Source organism: Chironomus tepperi, unplaced genomic scaffold, assembly GCF_022539635.2.
Source record: "Chironomus tepperi strain 1889 unplaced genomic scaffold, CSIRO-AGI_Ctep_v1 contig_423, whole genome shotgun sequence".
In the NCBI taxonomy this organism is placed as follows: Eukaryota; Metazoa; Arthropoda; class Insecta; order Diptera; family Chironomidae; genus Chironomus; species Chironomus tepperi.
Genome location: NW_027226545.1, coordinates 75118 through 96269, shown reverse-complemented (window position 1 = coordinate 96269; position 21152 = coordinate 75118). Strand labels below are relative to the sequence as shown.

The 21152-nt window shown below is 32.0% G+C and overlaps 5 protein-coding genes across 5 annotated transcripts in view; 3 read left to right on the top strand and 2 right to left on the bottom strand.

The window, feature by feature from the left end:
* B4 (imaginal disc development protein B4) overlaps nt 1-12784 on the top strand; it is a 101416-nt gene extending 88632 nt beyond the window's left edge. Inside the window, exons 5-8 of the mRNA XM_070649335.1 lie at nt 7089-7226; nt 7310-7503; nt 7614-7845; nt 8089-12784. Of these exons, the coding sequence (XP_070505436.1) occupies nt 7089-7226; nt 7310-7503; nt 7614-7845; nt 8089-9590 (2066 nt within the window). The 3' untranslated portion in view covers nt 9591-12784. The remainder of the gene's footprint in view (nt 1-7088; nt 7227-7309; nt 7504-7613; nt 7846-8088) is intronic.
* On the bottom strand, nt 12521-14671 carry LOC139097470 (uncharacterized). The gene is made up of 3 exons (XM_070649337.1): nt 13879-14671; nt 13733-13810; nt 12521-13039 (listed from the first exon to the last, which is right to left on the bottom strand). Exons 1-3 carry the CDS (start codon nt 14258-14260, stop codon nt 12792-12794), a joined length of 708 nt encoding a protein of 235 aa, XP_070505438.1. The 5' UTR covers nt 14261-14671; the 3' UTR covers nt 12521-12791.
* An 8-nt stretch (nt 14672-14679) lies between these two features.
* On the top strand, nt 14680-17201 carry JMJD7 (Jumonji domain containing 7). Its single transcript, XM_070649336.1, has 5 exons — nt 14680-14876; nt 14945-15098; nt 15506-15664; nt 15727-16058; nt 16124-17201. Exons 1-5 carry the CDS (start codon nt 14807-14809, stop codon nt 16390-16392), a joined length of 984 nt encoding a protein of 327 aa, XP_070505437.1. The 5' UTR covers nt 14680-14806; the 3' UTR covers nt 16393-17201.
* Nucleotides 17202-17293: 92 nt separating this feature from the next.
* Nucleotides 17294-19420, bottom strand: LOC139097499 (uncharacterized). The gene is made up of 2 exons (XM_070649368.1): nt 19153-19420; nt 17294-18331 (listed from the first exon to the last, which is right to left on the bottom strand). Exon 2 carries the CDS (start codon nt 18329-18331, stop codon nt 17375-17377), a length of 957 nt encoding a protein of 318 aa, XP_070505469.1. The 5' UTR covers nt 19153-19420; the 3' UTR covers nt 17294-17374.
* A 228-nt stretch (nt 19421-19648) lies between these two features.
* LOC139097483 (cytochrome c oxidase subunit 6C-like) lies at nt 19649-20538 on the top strand. The gene is made up of 3 exons (XM_070649353.1): nt 19649-19785; nt 20082-20244; nt 20309-20538. Exons 2-3 carry the CDS (start codon nt 20093-20095, stop codon nt 20382-20384), a joined length of 228 nt encoding a protein of 75 aa, XP_070505454.1. The 5' UTR covers nt 19649-19785; nt 20082-20092; the 3' UTR covers nt 20385-20538.
* Nucleotides 20539-21152: the final 614 nt, after the last annotated feature.

Sequence of the window (21152 nt, the reverse complement as noted above, 5' to 3'; positions counted from 1 at the left end):
TTCTTTTTTGGATCTTTTGACTCGTCAATAATTCATTTATTCAGTTACTGTTGTTGTTACTGCTTGCTGTTATACAGAAATACTTTTCATTTTCTCACATCCACATCCACATACACATAATCATGTAATATTAAACAAACCAGCTGATTTTTATGTGCATACGTATGTGCTGCATGTTTTCATTTTCTATTGACGGCTGCTTGCTTTTGATTTGTAAAGAAAAACCGCAAGAAATAGACAAGAAAACTTGAGCATTTTGCCGATCATCAATTATGTAATTAAATCTTACAGTCACAGCTTCTAAGCTACTTAAGCTTCGTCTCTTTACACTGTCTTGGCATGTCTTGGCTTGTCAGTTCACAAGTTTCACACTCAATCCAATTTTCTATATTTTTTGTGACGATGAGAAGAGCTGCTTGTGCTGTCTAATGCGATTAACAGCATCAAACTGACTGTGCGAGGTTGGTATGAATTTGATCAAGAGCTGAATGTCCAATAAATTTTCATTTTGGTACCAAAAATTATTTAATTGGAACTGCAGTAAGGTTGAATAATTTCTGCGTGTGATTTTGAATACAAATGAGTGTCATTGAGTCACCGAGCATTCAATTTGCAGCAAATTATGAGTTATATGTGGCACAAAGTCAACGAAAGCGATGACAACAATGTTGTTATTGAGTGGATTAACAATTTTTTTTTGTTGCTGTTGTCGTAATCACTGCCATCATCGATGATTGCCGATCTCTTATTTCTTTTATGCAGTCGCAATTCGCTCTCAGTCCAATAAATATAAAATTTTATTTTCATGACTTTTTTGAAGGAGTGCACATTTGATTATTGCAGATTTCTTCTTTTTATACCTTCATATTTCTATTCATCCATCGATTGCCGTTAAAATCACTTTCATGTTAATTCACTCTTACATTAAATTAATTTTTCAATTATTCAGACTTTTACGTAAGTCTTTTTGAGTATGGAAATTTATTTCATACAAATTTTTTTGTGTAATGTTGCTTTATGCCTCAATAATCGTCTAAGTTAAGCTCTGATATATCAAATTTCCTTGTATTTTGCATTTTGAAATAACATAATTCCTTTCATAAGTTGTGTGTTTATGGTATTTGGTATGAGATGGACTTCTGGTATGAGTGGATTATTATGGATAGCTTTTGAGATAATATTCGGATTATTTACTTCCATTTGAGAAATTCAGAGCTGGTAATCAGTTATCGTTTGGACATAAACTGCGTTATCTGTGTTTTTGATGCATCGGACTGCAGTTTTGGGCTGTATCTTATAGTTCATCTAAGTCTGCAAGCCTGCAGTTTTGGATGAACCTTAAAGTTCATTTCCTGAAGTTCTTGTCTCAACAAATTATCGAAATTGAGATTCTCAGTCTCGGCATCGAGAATTCTTAGCAGTTACTCAATAATCAGCATGTTACTAACTTCTTATGCCTCAAATTATTGATCTAGACAGTTTTTTTCATTAAATTCTAATTTGATTGTGATTTACATGATTCCAATTCTGAGTAGCAAGCTGAATTCTTCTAGATCTTCTCACAACTCAGTTATTCTAATCTGATCAATCAAATACAGTAAGCATTTCCCACAAGAAGAACAAATTTTCGACTTTCAAAAGTAAATAATTAGATAAATTAATTAAATTATGGATAGAACTCATTTCTTTATGCATGGCTGCTTCAAATCCATGATTTTTGTTGATGATGAGAATGCAGACATAGAGAAAACTAATGAAAATCATTGAGTTGAGATTAAATTAAGCTGAGAGAATTTCATTAATAATTGGACACTGATATGATTTAATATAACTTTATTTCTAGTTCTAGACATGCTTAAATATCCAGCAACATTGAAAAAAATTTGAATTTTTCAGTGATTTTCACTTTTTCGGTTCCAATCGCTTCACAAACATAAATAAACACAAATTTTTACTTTTGCTCTTATTGCTGACTATATGGTTGCCAATTGCTATGTTGCAGGCACGAAAATGTTAAGTTTTTGTCTAATTTAAATAATGCTATTAACACTGTTAGTGCTGTTACCGTCGTACAACAAAAGCTCATTCAATCCACTAATTATGGTGCTACTTTTTACAACAATTTTAACTTAAAAACAGCAAGCAACAGTTGTACACAGTATAACAATATTAAAAATCACCATGAACTCGATATTGGATTAATAATTTTTAATTGTTTGCATGTCGATTCCAATAAATTTCAAAAATTTTTGAGTATTTTTCTAAACATAATTAATGCTGATTAATTAAATACATGAATGAGCTTTAATATCATTCAGCATGCATGCATGACTCATGCAAAAACACTACATTTAATTGAGCTTGAAAATTTTCAATTCCAGAAATTTCAAGCTGCAAGTTTTCGTCTGAAAAACAGCAAGTCTGCATTCGGTAGAAAACATTTCAATCCATTGACTCATCAACACGTAAAAATTGGCATCAGACGTGTCACATTTCTGGAATATTTCAACAAATGTCTGTCGACAATGATTTTGCATTTCATTAATAAATGAGAATAAAATTTCATAGTTTAGTGCTTATTGGAACTGAAACAATGATGACGATATTTTTTCGATTATCTCAAGGACATTTGTATCTTAAGTCACAGTCTCATTCAGTCTCAATATCATTTCATGATTATTGTTATTTGTTACAAAGTGTCGATTTCTTTTCCTTGTGTGCTTGTGCCTGCCTGTACGAGGCTTAGTGTTGAACAATTAAAAGTTAAATGAGGAAAAAAATTACAAAGAATCGATAAAGAGTAAGGGAGATGGAGAGACAGAGAAGGCAATAGTAACATTAACGTACGATGCAATCGGGATATGGAGATACATTTGTGTATTGCATGTGGTGATTAATTAATGAGACTAAGCATAATTAGCATGTTTTTGTTTAATTGCCTCAATTTATGAAAATCTTTGCGTTTTATCTTGCTTTTATGCTGCCACTTTCTGAGGTAATTGATTGGGAAATTAAGCAAAAATGTGGTACTGGATGGAAGTAACTCCCTTGTGGTTAATATTCATCTGATTGTGAAGAGATTCTGGTCGATTTTAAGCATTTACTAATGGAATTTGCACCATATTGAGCGTAATGGCTCAAAATTATTTGATGAATTTGGAGAAACTTCAGCAAAACCCTCAAATTTTGATTAAGTTCTGACACAATTCTGACGAAATTCCCACAAGGGATGATCTCAAGAATCTCAAAATCCGAACCGCAATTCTTCACCTTTCTACACCAAAAAATGCTTCTAATTTTCATTTAAAGACCCAAAAAATCATCCAAATCGTATGCAAATGGCATTAAAAAGGCCATCAAGCTATACCTTTTAAAAGTAAGACAGCAATAAAGAAGAATAAAGATTTGAAATGAGATGACAAAAGTGATAAGAAAACAGAAAAGAAAAAGGTACAGTAAGGAATGGACAGCAATAAGAGGTGACTAGCACATGCTTAAGAACTCTTCTCATTCTTAGAAAATATGCTAGTCACCATCATTAAGCCAGTATCGACATCATCAGTATCATCATTAGCATAAGAGAAAAATTGCTGTAAAACACGATGATGAATCACTTTTGTGAAGATCATTGCTGACTGGTTTTGTCTGTGTCTCTTTCTATCCTCGTTCCTCGTCAGTTCTTTTTCATTTCAATGCCATTATCATTGCTTATTATTGCCATGCTTACGTATGATGTGTGTATGATGCGGACGCGACTCAAGTTGCGGTCAAGCTCATCAAATAATATAAAAAACAGCTCATTCGATCTGCTCGTTGATTCTTTGATTCTACCACGTTGTTTTTATTTTCTAGAGGAACCGACGAGTACTTAGACAAAGAGATATATGCTGCATGTAATGAAATATAATGAATTTATATCAGATTAACTTTTTTGTTCCTTCATTCTTCCACTTTCTTCTCACTTTGAACACATGAGTAATGTGTGAGTTTATGTATACATAGTTGTCTGTACTTAGAATATATATATGCTTATAGCCGTTGATCATCTATCTATCTTTCTATCTATCTCAACAAGACTCTTTAAATGGAACACAACTTTTAGCGTTTTAGATCGATTTAAGTTTGGATTTACTTCTCTAAAATAACAGCAATAATAGCAATAGCAAGCAGATTGTTAACGGATTTGTTTCGATTCTCGTGGTTAGTATTAATGGTGTTTGTTGCTGTTGTTCTATGAACATCAGACAACAATTACTTCTTCTTCTTTCCATCCATTGATTCCATCGATTTTTGTTTGAAAATATTCTCAAATTTCTCATTTTGCTTCTGTTTTTTAACACGAAAAATATTTTATGCCTTTATATAAAGCTATGCAAATAAAATAAATTTTGTGTTTTCTTGCCGAAAGGAAGTCTATCAGTTATTTGACACAAAACATTGTCGATAACCAAAATAATTGGCTGAATGAATTTTAAATCCGACAGTTTTCTTGATGGCAACATTAAGACGTACTTTATAGACATTGAGGGTTTGAGATAAATGACTGTAGATAATCAATTGTCTTGTGAATTTTAGCGAAGGTCAAACGCCCAGTATGAAATTGAACTTTATGTCTTTCCATCTCATTCTGCTCTGCATTGTGTCTATGCTGTGCATGTGTTAATGCTGTACTGGAATTAATGAATATAGGAATGATTAATTATCTTAATCAATCGCTCATTTGAATGACTTTGCTTTATATGGAATTCCTCGATTCTTGAACTGATTTGCTTTACAGCATCTTAACTATTCAATCCTTTTTCAGCTCAATCATTCTCAATTCTTGGACATAAATTTTCTTATTTATTGGCATAATCAAGAGGACGATGAATTTTTGTCATGTGATCTTAAAAACATCTCTTGAATGTGACATTGACGAGACAAGATGACAAATTACTTTGCGGAACTAGAGAAATGCTTGAAAGTCTGAGATAAATTAGATTAAAAATCTTCATCATGCTCAGCAAATTTTGAGGTTTTTGCTCTTTCTAGAAAATGCAATTAAAAATGAATTTTTTGGCTAGAATTCTCAGACAGTTGGGATATCCAGTATGTCTCTCTGTTGTGACATTAAAGACTCACAAAAAGCAGTCATTCGTGTTTTTGTGAGGGTGTTGGTGTCAGCAGCTACTTACTTAATTATGCAAATTGCTTCCTAATTTACCATTTTTTTGTAAGGAACAGAACAGAAGCAGGCACAAAAAGACATAAAGTTTTTATGCAACAATTTGCTGATTTCATTATTGCAATTCCCATAAATTCCGCACATAACAATGAGAAATGCTAAAGTGTGCAATTCCAGGCAACATGTGGTCTTCATTGCCGTACAGCACTCGCTGTTTATGTCACAAAAATTTAATTTTTCGTCAGTAAAAGTTTTCAATTTCTTCTTTATTTATGTTATGCTGCACGAGACCACCGACAACAAATAACAAAAAAATGCTAATTTGCGTCACTATCGCTTTGTCCTCAATTCTTATCTTTATTGTTGTTGTACTTCCATCTCCCTTCATTTAATTTTCGTGCCTTATTTTTTTATTGCTTGTTGCTTTACTTTTTATTGTGAAATTTTTAAATTTTTTTTTTATTTCTTGTAATTCTTTTAATTGAAATGGAAGCAGCAGCTATTACCAAATGTTACATTGCTCATTTGATTTGAATTAGAAGTCAGTCACTAAATAATGTACAAACAGAGTCTGAAAAAAGAATGAAATGATTACTTTTGTGCTGCAACATGGATGGGAATTTTACGAAATTTTTTCTCACAAACCAAAATTTAAAAGAATGAAACTTTATTTCCATTCATTAAGCAATTTGTAATTCATTTCAGCATAAACATCAACTTTATGGATTCACTTTTCATAGATACCAATTGTTTACATCCATTGAATGATGCAAACTTTTCAGGCTGAAAATTGTTTTTTTAATTGAAATCTTTTTTATTGTAATTAAAATTCAACTAACAGACATACTGACTGACTGACTGACTGACTGATGCAAGTTGTCGTCACATTAATCTTTGTAGCTAAAGTGTCACTCGCACCTCATGAAATTTATTTTTCTTGTGTTTATTTTATTTTACTATGTCTTTAGCACGAATGTGCGATAATAAAGAAGATGGTTGGGATGATCATGAGATGTGATGTTGCATAAGGCGCATTTTTGTAGGATTGATTTTAATGAATGATTGAAGAGTCATTTGCAAATGCCGTCAGTAATTAAACTTAGTTTTTTGGCATCATTGCATCTTTGCTGAATAATTTCCGAACACAAAATATGAGTCAGGTAATCCAGCACCAAGCCGGCGTGACTCTGGCATGGTGCCAAACTCAATTTCAATCCAAATAGAACAGATCCGAGTGGCAAAAATCAGTTAATCGATCAAAAATCCGGCCCTAGACTGGGATGACTTACTTACCTACTTCACTGCCCGTACAGATCATATCTGATCCATGACTTCTCTCAGTTGGCATCTTAAACTGGCTCGATTGCTGTCTGCTCTTTGCCAATTACCTATACCAAATGCTTCATTGTCTCTATCAGAGTCGGTGTGATTTTGAGTCGGATTCCATTTGAATCCAGCACCATGCCAGATCATCGCCGATTTAGGACTGGATTTTAAATCAATTAACTGACTTGTGCTATCCTTGATTATTCAGAAATTTCAGTTCCTGGATCAGGTTTGAATGTTTGAGATCAGACCTGAATGACCTCTCATATGTACATATGGAATTAAATATATGTTCACAAGCATGTTTAACTTCAAAAATATTAAATTACCCTTTTTAAAAAATTCAAATATTATGTCAGACAACAATCCTGTCAAAATTAACAACTTAAATAGTAATCCCAACCGTCAAAAATTCCACATTAACTTTCTCACCTGTTTAGAGATATTCAATGACTACATGTTTACATCAAAATTTAGCTAAAATTGTCTATTTTTGTTCAAGTCATCACATCCACTTAGAAGTGTTATTTAATTACCAAAAATGACAGCTCAAAAGACATAATAACAATTTTTTCCTCTATTTTCCTTGTTTATTTAGGATATTTTTCACTAGTAAACGATAAAAGTATGCCGACAGCAACATTGTACACCACTATGATACAATTAGTTCGAGAGCGTGTCTACAAGTTCTTATCTGTTGACAATATGCAGGCTTATACAGAGTCAAATCCTAGTGGTATGTAGAATAATAACAAAGGAATATTCACTTGAGCGTAAATGACCGTATTTTTTTTTTACATACACAAAAAAATTCAATAGATAACGTGAACGGCAAGTCACATTATGTTAAGACGACAGCAAAGGCTGGTGAAATCTTCCGTTTATTGGCTGTGTTTGAGGATGGGGGACAGAGTAATGGAAGCTATTCATCGACAAAGAAAGACAACCTTAATAGTATCGGTCGAGAAAAGGAAAAGGGTCGTTATGTGCAATTGATGTCAGAGAGTCGTCAGGTATGTTGATGATGATGACTTTTTTTAAGTAGATGGATGTTCTCGAGTATCCACTTCAATCAATATATATATAACATATATTTTTTCTACTCTTGTACACGTTCATATAGATCATTTATGTGGCACTCTCAACAAAAGGAAAATTCTATGAAATTGAGCATAGCAGTAGTACGCAACAGCAGCAACAAATGTTGACAAAATCAAGTAGTGGAAAAGGGAAGCAATTAAATACCGATTGTGTCCATAGAATAAGCAGTATAATTACAGAAGATACAATATTTCCACTTAATCTTAAATTTATATCGAAACATGTTAATGGACTTACACATGCTAGCATTCCTGGTAAGTTATTGGATGGGGTTTGTGGTGGGGTTGGGTGTTCTTGGAGTCAATCCGATGTCTAATGACACTTTTGCTTCTTAAAAGAGCTCGATGTCGACTTGACTTTTTTATTGACATAATCTGAATCGACTTCAAGCTCTGCTCGAGTCCAGATGACTATTCAATACAAAATCCGAGTCAACTTCGAGTTCAGTTTCAAAATCAACAACTTAATCAACCTTTTTCTCTCTTTTTTCATTCTAGAAAACATAAAAATAACAAAAGTATCAATTGAAAATTCCGTCATTGCATGTCCAATCGATGAAACAGAATTTTGCAATCCATTACATTTGGTTAAACTCTATCTCCATCCTGACATGAAATTTATGAAAAGCACATTGGGCTTTGAGAATGACAAAGTCATGTTTTCAAACCAAAATGTTCAAAATTTATTAAAATTTTGTCAGTTCAATTGTGATAATTTTGCACGAGCAATAGAATATGAAACATTACCGAAGGAGAATATTATGAAGTCAAATGACAATTTATCGATGTCAACAACAAATAAGGTTAAATTGAAGACATCAGCATTTTCAAAATTCTTCAGTAGTGATAAAAATTCACCAGCTCATGAACGTGAGGATTCAATTATTTTTCTATCGAAAAATGATTTAGAGAATTTGGAGCAACAAAAGCAATTGAATCATGAGAATCAGGAAAAGATGAAGCCATATCAACCGAGCAATAATAAAAAGGGATGGTTTAAGAATTTAAGGAATCCATCAAGTAACAGTAATACGAATCCAAGTAGCAGTAAGACGAGCTCATTCATTAATTTAAACAGCAATAGTATGGATAGATATCAAGATATGTCAAAATTAATTCAAGAACGTTTTGGTACAATAGAAATTAATGAAAATCCTTCAACAACATTAAAATCGTCATCGGAAATAAGCTATGATTTGAATGAGCGTACCAATAAAGCCATGCAAAAATGCTTTTCATTACAAAATATCGAACTCAATAGTTCAATGGATATACAAGCACCTGATTTAGTGGCAAAGCACAAAAAGCGTAACAGCATGCAAAATGATGACAATAAAATTGAGAAGGACTTAACATACAATGGAAATATACATTCATCAAATGATTCTGCACTTAATTCCAATTCTAATCCACGTCAGCAAAGTTTCATTACGGAAAAATTATTTAATGAATTTTATGTTAAGACCAAACAATATAGCAAATCATCATCAAGTTTACATCAATTGCTACATTTCTCTGTACCACAAAAGATGAACATACGTGAAACGCGAAAGAGGTTAGAGAAAGTTGATGATAATGATGATGATAAGAAGCATAGCATTAATCGTAAAGATGACCAGACAAAATCGGCACTTATGCAATTACAATTACCACCGCCACCATCAACTGAACCATCATCTGAAAATGATAATAATGAATCAACACATGATGATGATGCTTCAATTATAACCGATGATCTCCCATACTGTTCCGTTCGTGATTCAATTGTACAAGCTCAAATTAATGAAGCACCACGTGAAACACCAACTGAAAGTATTTATGCAGAAATTTGCGCATCAACGCCTCCCATACCATCATCAAATGGATCGGAATTATCATACAATGTTGAGAAACCGATTCGTGCTGTTAAAAATCATAATAATATAAGCAGCATTCGTATATCATTTGGTCAAGATATTCATACAGGCGATTCAGCAGTCAAATATAATCAAATTAACTAGATTTTTTCTCGCTCTCATTCTATAAATTCATCATTATTATTATGTAATAATTTAATGATTCTCTTTCATGTATTTTTTTGCACATTAAATGCAAAGTAAAAAAATTCATCATCTCGCACAGAATCGTGCACTAACTAATATATCCATTTATATTAATGTCTATAACTTCTTTCCATCATTAGATTTTTTTTTTTGCAATTTCATCAAATTTCATTATGAAAAAAAAAATAAAATATTCCATGAGTATAAAAATTCAAGTTTAAAGCGCATTTTAGTTTAAATTTGACTTAACTTTCACTTCCCTAACAGACAGTGACACGGCTAAAACTCGATGATCGTAAATAAAAGTAGTGCAATTTTCAAACATTTGATCACCATCCAGAAAAAGCCATATTTAATTTCCAAAAATAAACTATAGATTCTGAATCATTTAATAGAATTGTATACTCAATATTTAAATTATTCGAGACCCACACGATCGACATATATTGAAATGTTGCTACAAAGTGTCAAAGTATCAGTCCCTTGGCGACATGTTGCTGTCGTAGCGACAAAGTGTCAAAGTGTCAATCACTTGGCGACATGTTGCTGTCATAGCGACAAGGAATCAAGTGTCAGTCACTTGACAACATATTGTCGTCGTAGCGACAAGAAACCAAGTGGCAGTCACTTGGCCACATGTTGCCGACATAGCGACAAGGAACCAAGTGGCAGTCACTTGGCCACATGTTGCCGTCGTAACGACAAGAAACCAAGTGGCAGTCACTTGGTGGCATGTTACCGTCGTAGCGACAAAGAACTAAGTGGCAGTCACTTGGTGACATGTTGCCGTCGTATTGACAAGCAACCAAGTATCAGTCATTTGGCAACATGTTGCCGTCATAGCGACAAGGAACTAAGTGGCAGTCACTTGGTGGCATGTTACCGTCGTAGCGACAAAGAACTAAGTGGCAGTCACTTGGTGACATGTTGCCGTCGTAGCGACAAGGAAACAAGTGTAAGTCACTTGGCAACATGTTGCCGTCGTAGTGACAAGGAACCACGTGTCAGTCACTTGGAAACATGTCGCAGCGACAAAGAATCAAGTGTCAGTCACTTGACAACATTTCAATGTGTGCCGATCAGACCCAGTCACTCAAAATGTACATAAAAGCGCTCCAATTTCATTAAAAACGCACAAAAATCTTCTTACTATCAAACTTTTTTTATTAAACTGACTTTCATCTCTCTTCCAATTTTCAATTTCAATTAAATTCTCAACACAAAATTCAATTTGATTAAGTAAACAAATAAAAAAATTTACACATAAAACGTGCCTTATATTATTGAGCAAAAAAAAAATAATAATACATAAATAATAAAATAATGATGATAAATTCATAACTAAAAAAACTTGTGTAATTTCAATTTAACTATTTTTTTTCGGGATTGGAGATATTACAAAAAAAAAAAAAAATTGGAATTTAATGCACAAGAGAAAAAAGAATAGTAGTAATTTGAGAGGTTGTCTACAGTAAGGCTTCGACAATTTTTGCAGGAAATATAGTGATATCAATTTGTATATTTGTTAGAATCTGAGATAGAGTAAGTGATAAATCCGAATAGTACAGTGTGGTTAATCAATCAAAATTCCGAGTACAAACCAAGACGTGAGACTGACATAGTGTCAGATTTGGTTTGAATCCGACCGCATATCCGAGCTACGCCGATCTATTTCTGGAATTTGGATTGATTATACGACTTGTACTGTTCGGGAGGGTTTATTAGTGATTTCTGATTGTATCATAGTCAAAGTTAGACATTTTATGGCAGGGTTAGGAGTGGGGGTGGGGGTATATTGATTTTTTGTATAGACATTTAGAAGAGAAAGGAAATAGAGGAAGGGGTTAGGACTATTGTTCCGGAAAACCCTAGCAAATTGAAGATTTTTTCCTAAAAACAGTTCCATCCCTTCGACTTAGCGAATAATATGAATTTAATGTCCGAAAAGTATTAGATTTCAATACTTGATCACTAGTGAGCTGAAGTAAATATCTTGATAGGATAGCTTCTTCATAATTCGGTTGATATTTACCTCTAAATGGCAAAGAGCATGCTCTCAATGGTTGAGTAACCTGAGAGCAACGCAGAAGAGCATGCTTATCCAGTATATTTAAGTTAATCAAGCTCTTGAGAGCATGCTCTTTACCTGTTAGGGTACTAAAATGCTAGGACAATGATCATAAGTTCGAATTCAAATTGAAATTAAGATTCTGATAGATAGTTTAGATCTGGTGTTAAGCACGGACATCTGGCTAACCCGCACTTGTCAAACTCTCATTAGACTAATAATATCCAATACTTTTTACAGAATTTTACAGAATAAATTGATATAAATGATCTAAATCATCCAAAAAATGTCGAAGCCTTACTTGTAGTAGAAGCACAAAATTAATTAATTAACAAATTAATGAAATATATATATAATTTTTTTGTCATTTAATTTAATCATATATGATTTATTTGGAAAGAAGGAAGGAAGCCGTAGTAGAAATTAGTAACAAAAAAAAAATTAAATCATTAAATAATAGTAGATTAATAGTTAAGTAATGTTGTATCATTTTTATTACCAAAGCAGTGTGATATTTGACAAAAAAAAAATGAAAATGTGCATGAAAAAAAATTGTAAACTTCAAAGACATATAGATGCAAACAAAAAAGTATATTATTGGATTTAAAAACAAAAAAAAAAAAATGAACTGTGAAAATTTTTTCAGACAAGATGTTAAGACAAGAAAAATTTAAGAAAAATTATTGATAATAAATGAAATTTTATGAAACTGATATAATTAATGAAAAAAACTTTTAGGAATTTATATGAAAAATTGATATGAAAAAGTTTTGCAAATATATATTTCAAAATATTAGGTGACAAAAAATTCAAAAATAATTGTTTTAGATGTTTATCTGGTTCCTTTTTCTTATAGCTTTCAATGTTTCCAGAATGAATAAGTGTTTAATTGAATTGCAAAATGACAAGAAACTATCAGACCTTTCAATTAATACACAAAAACAGAGAATGAATTATGGTGTACTTGATTTGAAATATATGTGAATTATAATTCCCCTCTTCCTTTACGTCAGTGTCGAATTTAAAATAAAAAAAAACACAAAAATTTCTCAATAAAGTGAAAAAAATACTTTATAAACTTAAATTTACTATCACAATGGTTTTTTACTTAGTTTATCTACTTCCTTATCCCTCTTGTATGGTTTCTTGACTTTCCGTCGAATGCTGTTTGGATCACTTTCGCGAACACTCCTCATTGCATGTACAAAAGCGATGAGTTCACCTTTCAACTGTTCATTTCGTGTGTCATTTATGATGTATTTTATAAGACGGATTGTATTCATACAGGATTTCAGGAGATTGTCTCTTTCAGTTGTGTATAGTTCAGTAACTGCTTTTCCTAAAAGGAACAAAAGTTTTGTAAATTAGTATCTTATATTTTCAGCAATTTTGAGACATAATTGCACTTGAAATCGAGAATCAGTCAGCGGCTGGCAGCTATAATGCTAATTTTAGGTGACACGTATGGGATGTCATCGATCACAATTGATCTATATGGCCAAGAAGCTAAATTAGGTTTTGATATGTTATACACGTTTGTGGATTTGAACATAATTGCTACTAGAATATTGATATGCTCCTTTCTAATTTTATGATTATTTTGTTCCAACAAAGTGCCAGGATTTTGAAATATCCTTATTTTAAATGCTTCTAAGCTGTCTAAGAATATTGAGCAAAGCCCCAAACGGCTAAATTCAGCGAACCACATTGTTTTCCCTAAAAATTGGTCAAAATCAACCGTCACGTTGTCGTCAAGGCAACCTAGCGTGTTATCGTTAAAACGGCAACGTAGTGGTGCTCTATCGAACACGTTGTGCTGTTCAGGATACTAGCATTTATACTATAATGTTAATACAAAACTTCGAATTCCAGCTCAAATATATCAATTTCGAAGCATACAAATTGTCCTCCATCTTCTTAATCTCAGCTTTTTTATAACTCCTGATCAACAGACCAACGACTCAGCGAATGTGAGATGATCTGCTTTAATTTGGATACTACTATGTGCTTAAAGCATGTGTCAAATTCTTACTTTGTGTAGCTGCTGATGAGCATTCCCTTGTTGCTGCCTGCCTTATCTTATTCAGTGATGTGACAATTTTTTTACGCTCTAAAAAATGAAAAATTGTTAGTCATAACCTCAAAAAATTTTCAAAGCGTCACTTGACTTTTTCTTACCAACTAATTTTTTAACATGTGTCTCTGATGAATCTTTAAGTAGCTGCATCTGATCTGACTTTATTTTCCTTAAATTATCTATAATATCCTTGTTTGTACTTGATGAATTGTTGGCGTCAGACAGTATAAAATCCATCTGATCCTCCAGCATATTGATAGCTGAATCCTCATTATCGCTAAAATTTTGTTCATACCCTAAACTACATAATATATCTACTGAATTTTCACTTTTATCATTATCACAATCCTCCTCCGGCAAAGCTTGAAACAAATTCATCAATCGATTTTGTCGCGTGCCATTTACATCATATATTCGATTACCAAGCAATTCTATTGATATTTCTGTCAAATACAAATCAAGTTGTGTGCTTGAATCCATCATTTTCGTGTGCTTTGAATGTCTTAATCCAGTGTTAAAGTTGTTTGTATTTTACATTCCTTATTGGTGATGTCGAATGTTTTGGTTTTTCGAAAATGAATTTTAGACTAAATTTTACTGCTTATTTGCTGACTAATTTGTCAATATTAATCAATGTTATGTGTTAAATGATGATGTCAACAAAAGTTTCTGCTTTGTTTGTTGATTAATGGAGAATTCCTCATGAAATCTTATTAGAATGACGAAGCCCCTCGCAATGAGGTTGTTTAACTCGGTTGGATTTACTTTTGTTGCTTGTTTACGTCTGGTGGTTTTAGATTCCAATTGATTTGATGTTTAGAAATTTAGAAAAATTGAATTTTATTTAAATTTATGAGTTAGAAAATCTATGAAAATTACTCAATAACAATCACAAAGTAGTCATCGAAAATTGAATTTTTTTTTTCGATGTAAACATCGAAATTAATTTTCTTTGAATGTTTTGAATTAAAAACTTGCGCGCAATAAATTTAGTGAATTAAGGTAGTTTAGGATAGTGATTTAAACAAAATGACTAGCAAATATAATCTTGATCCGAAACTCTTTGAGGAATTCAATAAGATGTCGATGGAAGCTAGTGGCAAGTGTCAATAATTAATCAATTTAAAAAATGTCAAGAAAATTAATAAAAATTTTCATTTCTTTTAGAAATTTTCCTTGGATCTAAAATAGTTGAACGATTTGACATCCCAACATCATTAGAATTCATCAGAAATCATGTGAATAAGAACCTACCACTTGTCATTCGCAATGCTCTGACAGAAACACCAGCTTTTAAGAAATGGAACTCAAAATACTTGAGGTAATTCCACCGCAAAGGAAATAATAAACCGTGAAAAATTATATCTACAGAAGAGAAAATTGAAGATCATGTATTATGCTATAGAAATTTATTTTTATAACAAGGCCTTTCTTTCATACTTTTATATATTTTTGGACTTAATTCAAAAAGAATATGTGCACAATTTACAATACTTAATCAATTAATATTTGTCAATTTACTAGCTCATAGTCTCATCGTCATCAATTAATTCGAGCCTTTTGTTTATCGCCAAATAATCCATATCATGTCATTAATCAACTTTCATTCTGTTCTCATTTCGTCGACACGAAATATTCAAATCCATTTATCCCTCTCAAATATCATAAGAATATGTCTATTTTTGAAGTATTGTAATGTATATTTGGAATGAATGTGTGTGTCTATAGAAAGCTGATTCCGGAGAAGGAAGTTAATGTTGCAATCACACCAAATGGATATGCTGATGGAATTGCAAGAAACAGTAAGGATGGAAAAGAGTACTTTGTAATGCCTGAGGAAGCCTCAATGACTATGAGTGACTTTTTAGATGCTTTAGATGACAAAAAGTAAGTTTGTGCTGTATATTCATTACTATAGACATAAACATAATGCTTTCTTCCAATTCCAGTGGACCTGTTCATTACATCCAGCGACAAAACTCAAATCTCACAGAAGACTTTCCAGAACTTGTTGACGATCTCGACTATTCATTAATAAATTTTGCAAAGGAAGCATTTGACAAGGAACCAGATGCTGTAAACTTCTGGATGGGAGATTCAAGAGCTGTATCATCAATGCATAAAGATCCATACGAGAATATTTATTGTGTCATATCAGGATTTAAAGATTTCATACTTATTCCACCCGTGGACGTTCATCTTATTCCTCGATTAACATATCAATCTGCAATTTATGAGACAGACGATAATAATGTCATGAGGATTAAGCCATTATTTGATGGTAAGTCTGTAAATTTTAATGCCTTAAATTGATTGATTCATGAATTTTAAAACTTTACATTTCAGACTGTCAAAAGCCAATAATGATTGACTGGGTATCAATAGATCCACTTAATCCAGACCTTAAAAAATATCCACATTATGAAAAAGCCAACGTTTATCGAGTACGTATTAATGCCGGTGACATTTTATACCTTCCAACACTTTGGTATCATCATGTACAGCAGTCACATAAATGCATAGCTGTAAATTACTGGTTCGATATGGAATATGACTCAAGATATTGTCTTTTTAAAATGATGGAGAGACTGTGTGGCTATCAAGTTGATGAGTGAACACAATGAATTTAAACTTATAGACTTTTCTTCCTACATATATCTACATACTTATTAAATAAATTGAATTTATTGATGTTGATTGAAATTGCACTGTGTTAAAGTGGAACTAAAAACAAAATGGATATAACTTTTTGTGAATTGTAATAGAGCTACTGTCTGATGGATTAGTCTAGGATTTAAAGATTTGGCTAGAATTTTTGAAGGAATTTACATAAAATAACAAATTTGCTCAATATTAGGATGTTTTGTTACCTGAATCCTAATCAGGTAGAGAACATATGCTATCACAGTCGGAGCATGTTTGCAAGGATGCTCAGGTAGTATTTATTTAGGTAGAAAAAGCTCTTTACCTGATAAGGATTTATGCAAATTTTCACATCCTTCTTGCAGTGTTGATATTTTTGAATTTATAGGCTTGTAAAGGCTTTGACTGCCTTTGCTTCTATTTTGATCATCATGTGCTGTCATGAATAGCCATTATCAAGGCGTAACTTCTGATATAGAGGCATTGTCTCTCATCCTAAAATTTAGAATTTTAGAGCTTGAAGGCAAAGATCCAAAGATATCAACTCTGCCTTCTCGTATATCCTGGTATAGTCATAAATCTGTTTTAGTCTTAGTATCGATATTGCCTAGTTATAATACGAAAAATTATTTGTGCCTAGGCTCGGCTTATGAAGTCATAAATGGTTGTGTTTTATGAAATATTTTTTTTCTGCCTGAATCTTAGGCAGGTAGCTCTAAAATTAACATCCTTAAGCGTTAAATTTGTTCTGACTATTAAATTTGACAATAAATAAATAAAGTTGTATATTTTTTCTTTTTCCTTATAAGGTGGCAGCTTGAAGCTTATTTTTATTATAAAATACTTAATAAATAATTTTAGGTTAGATTTGATTTAAGGAACATAATATGTGATGAATGGAATAGTTACGTACTATCATAAGTTTGACTTGGTCATAAGGACATGATTCTTAGTTTATTCGAAGCCACATTTCTTTCTTAATGCATAAATCTTTGAATCAGCATTTAAATTATTAGCTATAATCTTATTCTCTAAATTTGATATCAATTCTCGTAGCCAGTTTTCCTGGTTAGTCAATAAAAGGTTTTCATCTTTATCAAAGTCAACAGAATATTGAAGGATTTGAGTTTGGAACTTCTTTCTCTGTCTTGATCGTCTACTCGCCAAATTATTTCTTGTACGATCATCAGCAATTTGTGGATCTGCATAATTTGTCCTAATTCTAGACTTTTTTGGATTATATTCATAATTGACAGGAAATTCACGATTTAAGTCACTAATAACCATCTTTTTCATTGTATGACTTTCTTTTAATATTCTGTCAAAGTCTTTCAAAACAATTTCAGGTAGATTATTGTAAATGCCGAGTCCTTTCCATGAATTTGCTATTCCTTTAAAGTTTAAAAGAGGTAGACGACAATTGCTTTCGGTTAATGTTTCATGATCAGACAAGTCTGAATCCTGATTTGATGATGTTGGTGTCATTAACAAATTCTCTTGTGGCTCTTCCTTCAAATTTATGAAATTACAGCGATCTTCAATGTGAAAAGTTTTGCGTTTCTTCGCTAGCTGCTGATAACCATTGTCTTCATCATAAAACTGAGGTTCTGGTGTGGGTGTTGGTGAAGGAAATTGCTGAGTTGGAACATATTGAAAGACTACTTTTGGTTCTGGAATTTGACTAAGGTTTGCAACCCGATTATCATCTGGTGTTGAAGCATCAGTCTCTTTAGGTTGAAACACCGGTGAGTATGGCAATGATTGTTGCCTCATTTGATTCTGTAATTGATGTTGAAGTAAAATTCGCTGTAATTGAGCAGGATCCATTTGCTGCTGATTAATTTCAAAGAAGAATCTTAGTGCGTCGAGCTCTCTCAAGTCCATTGCTGGAATTTGTATTCTGTTATTCATCTGTAGGTAGAGGAAAAGCAACTGTTAGATACTTTTACTTTTGAACTGATCTTAAAATGTTAAATTGATATTTATGCTTGATGATTTTCAAGCTCCTTAACCCGCAGAGTTTTGCCGTACTTAATTTATTAATTACAATTATGTACAACGAAACCCAACGAGCTATAGAGCTGATTCTGATTCGTAATGTTATATGATTCCAAATAAGCAGTAATTCTGATGATCTTTAAAACCTTATCTCCCTTTTACTTCCGTACTAAAAGTTCAGTTGAAATACAATTCAGTATCAGAAGGAGAAAGGGAAACAAAATTCTAATCCATGTTCTTGTTGCTGGTTTTGCTGATTGGTCTGAACCTTCCCTCCCATATTTATTCCGTACTAAAAGTTCAATTGACAAATATCAATAATTGACATTCACTTCAGTACCAGAAGAAATAAAGGAAATAAAATTATAACCTATGTTCATGCTGCTGCTATTGCTGTTTTTGCTGAACTTAAGAACCTTCTCTCCCTTTTTTCCTCCGTACTAAAAGTTCAATTGACACTTCAGTAGCGGAAGGAATAAGGGAAATAAAATTCTAATCCATATTCATGCACTATTCCTTATTGATCACTTAAGAATCTTCCCTCCCATACTTCATCCGTACTAAATGTTCAATTGAAAAATATCAATAGTTGAAATTCACTTCAGTATCGAATGATGTATAGGAAGGACGATTCGTATCCATTTTGTTACTGCTTGCACTGCTCATTTATCACTGATCTTCACTTTGTTATTTTTCACTTTTATTTTTTCACTTAAAAATATATTTTTTTGTACCTTTTTGTTCTATTGTCCTTTTCTATATTTGTTTAGTGATCTCTGCAGCTATGCTGCTACTATCCACTTCGATGGTCGATGAACGTTTGATAATTTGAGGAATTCAGGCTTGTCTTTTATAGTCAAAATTTTTTGTGTGCAGCTCTTTGTAAATGAGAGAATGTCTTCTCACAGGATCATAAATATTTCCCTAATTAGACTAATCAGGTAGAATTTTTACATGAAATATTTTTTAGGTGACAATATAAGTAATTAAGTGCAAAAAAGGTATGCTTTTTTTCTGCAAAAAAAGTGACCAGAAAGGATTTTTGGGGGAGGTTAAGAAAAATTGTAATCCTTGAAATGCAAATTTTTATGATTTTAAGGAATGTTTAACGACCATGTTACGTGCACGTGAACATGAAAAAAACCATGTCTGTTCTTATGTTTTCAGTGAAATTTTATGGCATTGTCTTAAAATTCTTAGAATTTCAAAGCAAAAATTCGTTAAAGTAAACTTTTGAATTTGAAATTCCCGCACTTTTTTTAATATCGAATAAGGGGAAAACTTTGCGCAAAATAAGTTGTGAGAAAAAAAAATTCATCGATTTTTTTCGCATATAAATTCACGGATTTGCTACTAAATTACTGAAGGTCTGTTAATAAAAATTTAATTAAATTGCTTATTAGTTGAATAGAAAAGCATTAAAAGTAGTTGAAATATGAAAAGTGTTGATATTAATGAAAAAATCAAGTTTTTATTTTCACATAAAATTACATAATATTGAAAAGTTTATGTTCGGTGATATTCAGCATTTTATCATTCCTATTAATATAATAATTTAGTGATATAATCAGTTTTGTGACATAAGAAGTGAATAATATTAGTTGAGATAGTTCATTAGACAATAATAAACAATTACATTATCATTAACCTGTATTTTTTTCAGAATCCACAAAAATGTCAGTCGCTAAGCCACAACTTCGAGGACTTCTCCAAAATCAAATCAAGAAAAACCTCATCATTTCAGGTGTCCTTGTCACAGCTCTCGTAGTGGCCGTAAAAGTCCTCCGTAACGACCCAAAGAAACGCGATTATGCAGAATTCTACAAGTAAGTTATTCAGGATCTTCCTCATCTGACCATCTAGCATTAATTCATTCCATAATTCTTTCAGAAACTACGATCCAGAGGCAGCATTCCAACGTATGGTAGCCGGCGGATATATGCAGTGCGTAGAGAAGCGCGATTAAAAATCCATAATTCTTAATTTTTTCGCAACAGTAATTTAGTTCCAATACAAAAAAAAGCAGAAAAATTTGATGGAAAAGTAAAGTTTTGAACCATTGGTGTTGAAAAAAATTGCATTCATGCAGTATAACTTAATAAAACGGATAATATAAGAAATTGTATTTTTCTTAAATATCCATCATTATTGATCATTCATAATCATCATCGTCATTAATATTTTTCAGTTATCACATAGGCATAACTTCTTATTAGACATAAATTATTTCTATTTTAGTCTGTCATTTTGTTTTTTAGGTCTTCAAAAATTCATTTTTTGGGATTAAATCGATTAGAATAGATAGTTGAGACATTTGGTGCATAAAAAAAGTCTATAGACATATCCTGCAAAACAATCATTACTTTTCCATCATTTTTCCAACGATCAAAAAGTTTTCAAAATTTTATGATGAGCAAAAAGGTGAATTATGCTGATTTTCTCACATTAAGTCCATTATTTCATGCATAATTCACTGTTTTCTGATAATATCAAGCATATCTATCTAATCATTATCATTATTCATCGTTCAGAATTGATGATAGCTTATGATGCCAAATTCATTCAGTAAAACATCAGTTCATGTCAGTTCATTTCATATGATGAAAATTACAGTTAATTAAGGACCATTGGGGGAGAGAAAAAGAATTAAGTCTTTATTCTACCTAGATTGATTTGGCAAGGTAATTTTATTACTTAAACAGATCATTTTATAAGTTGCAGATCATTTTTCAAG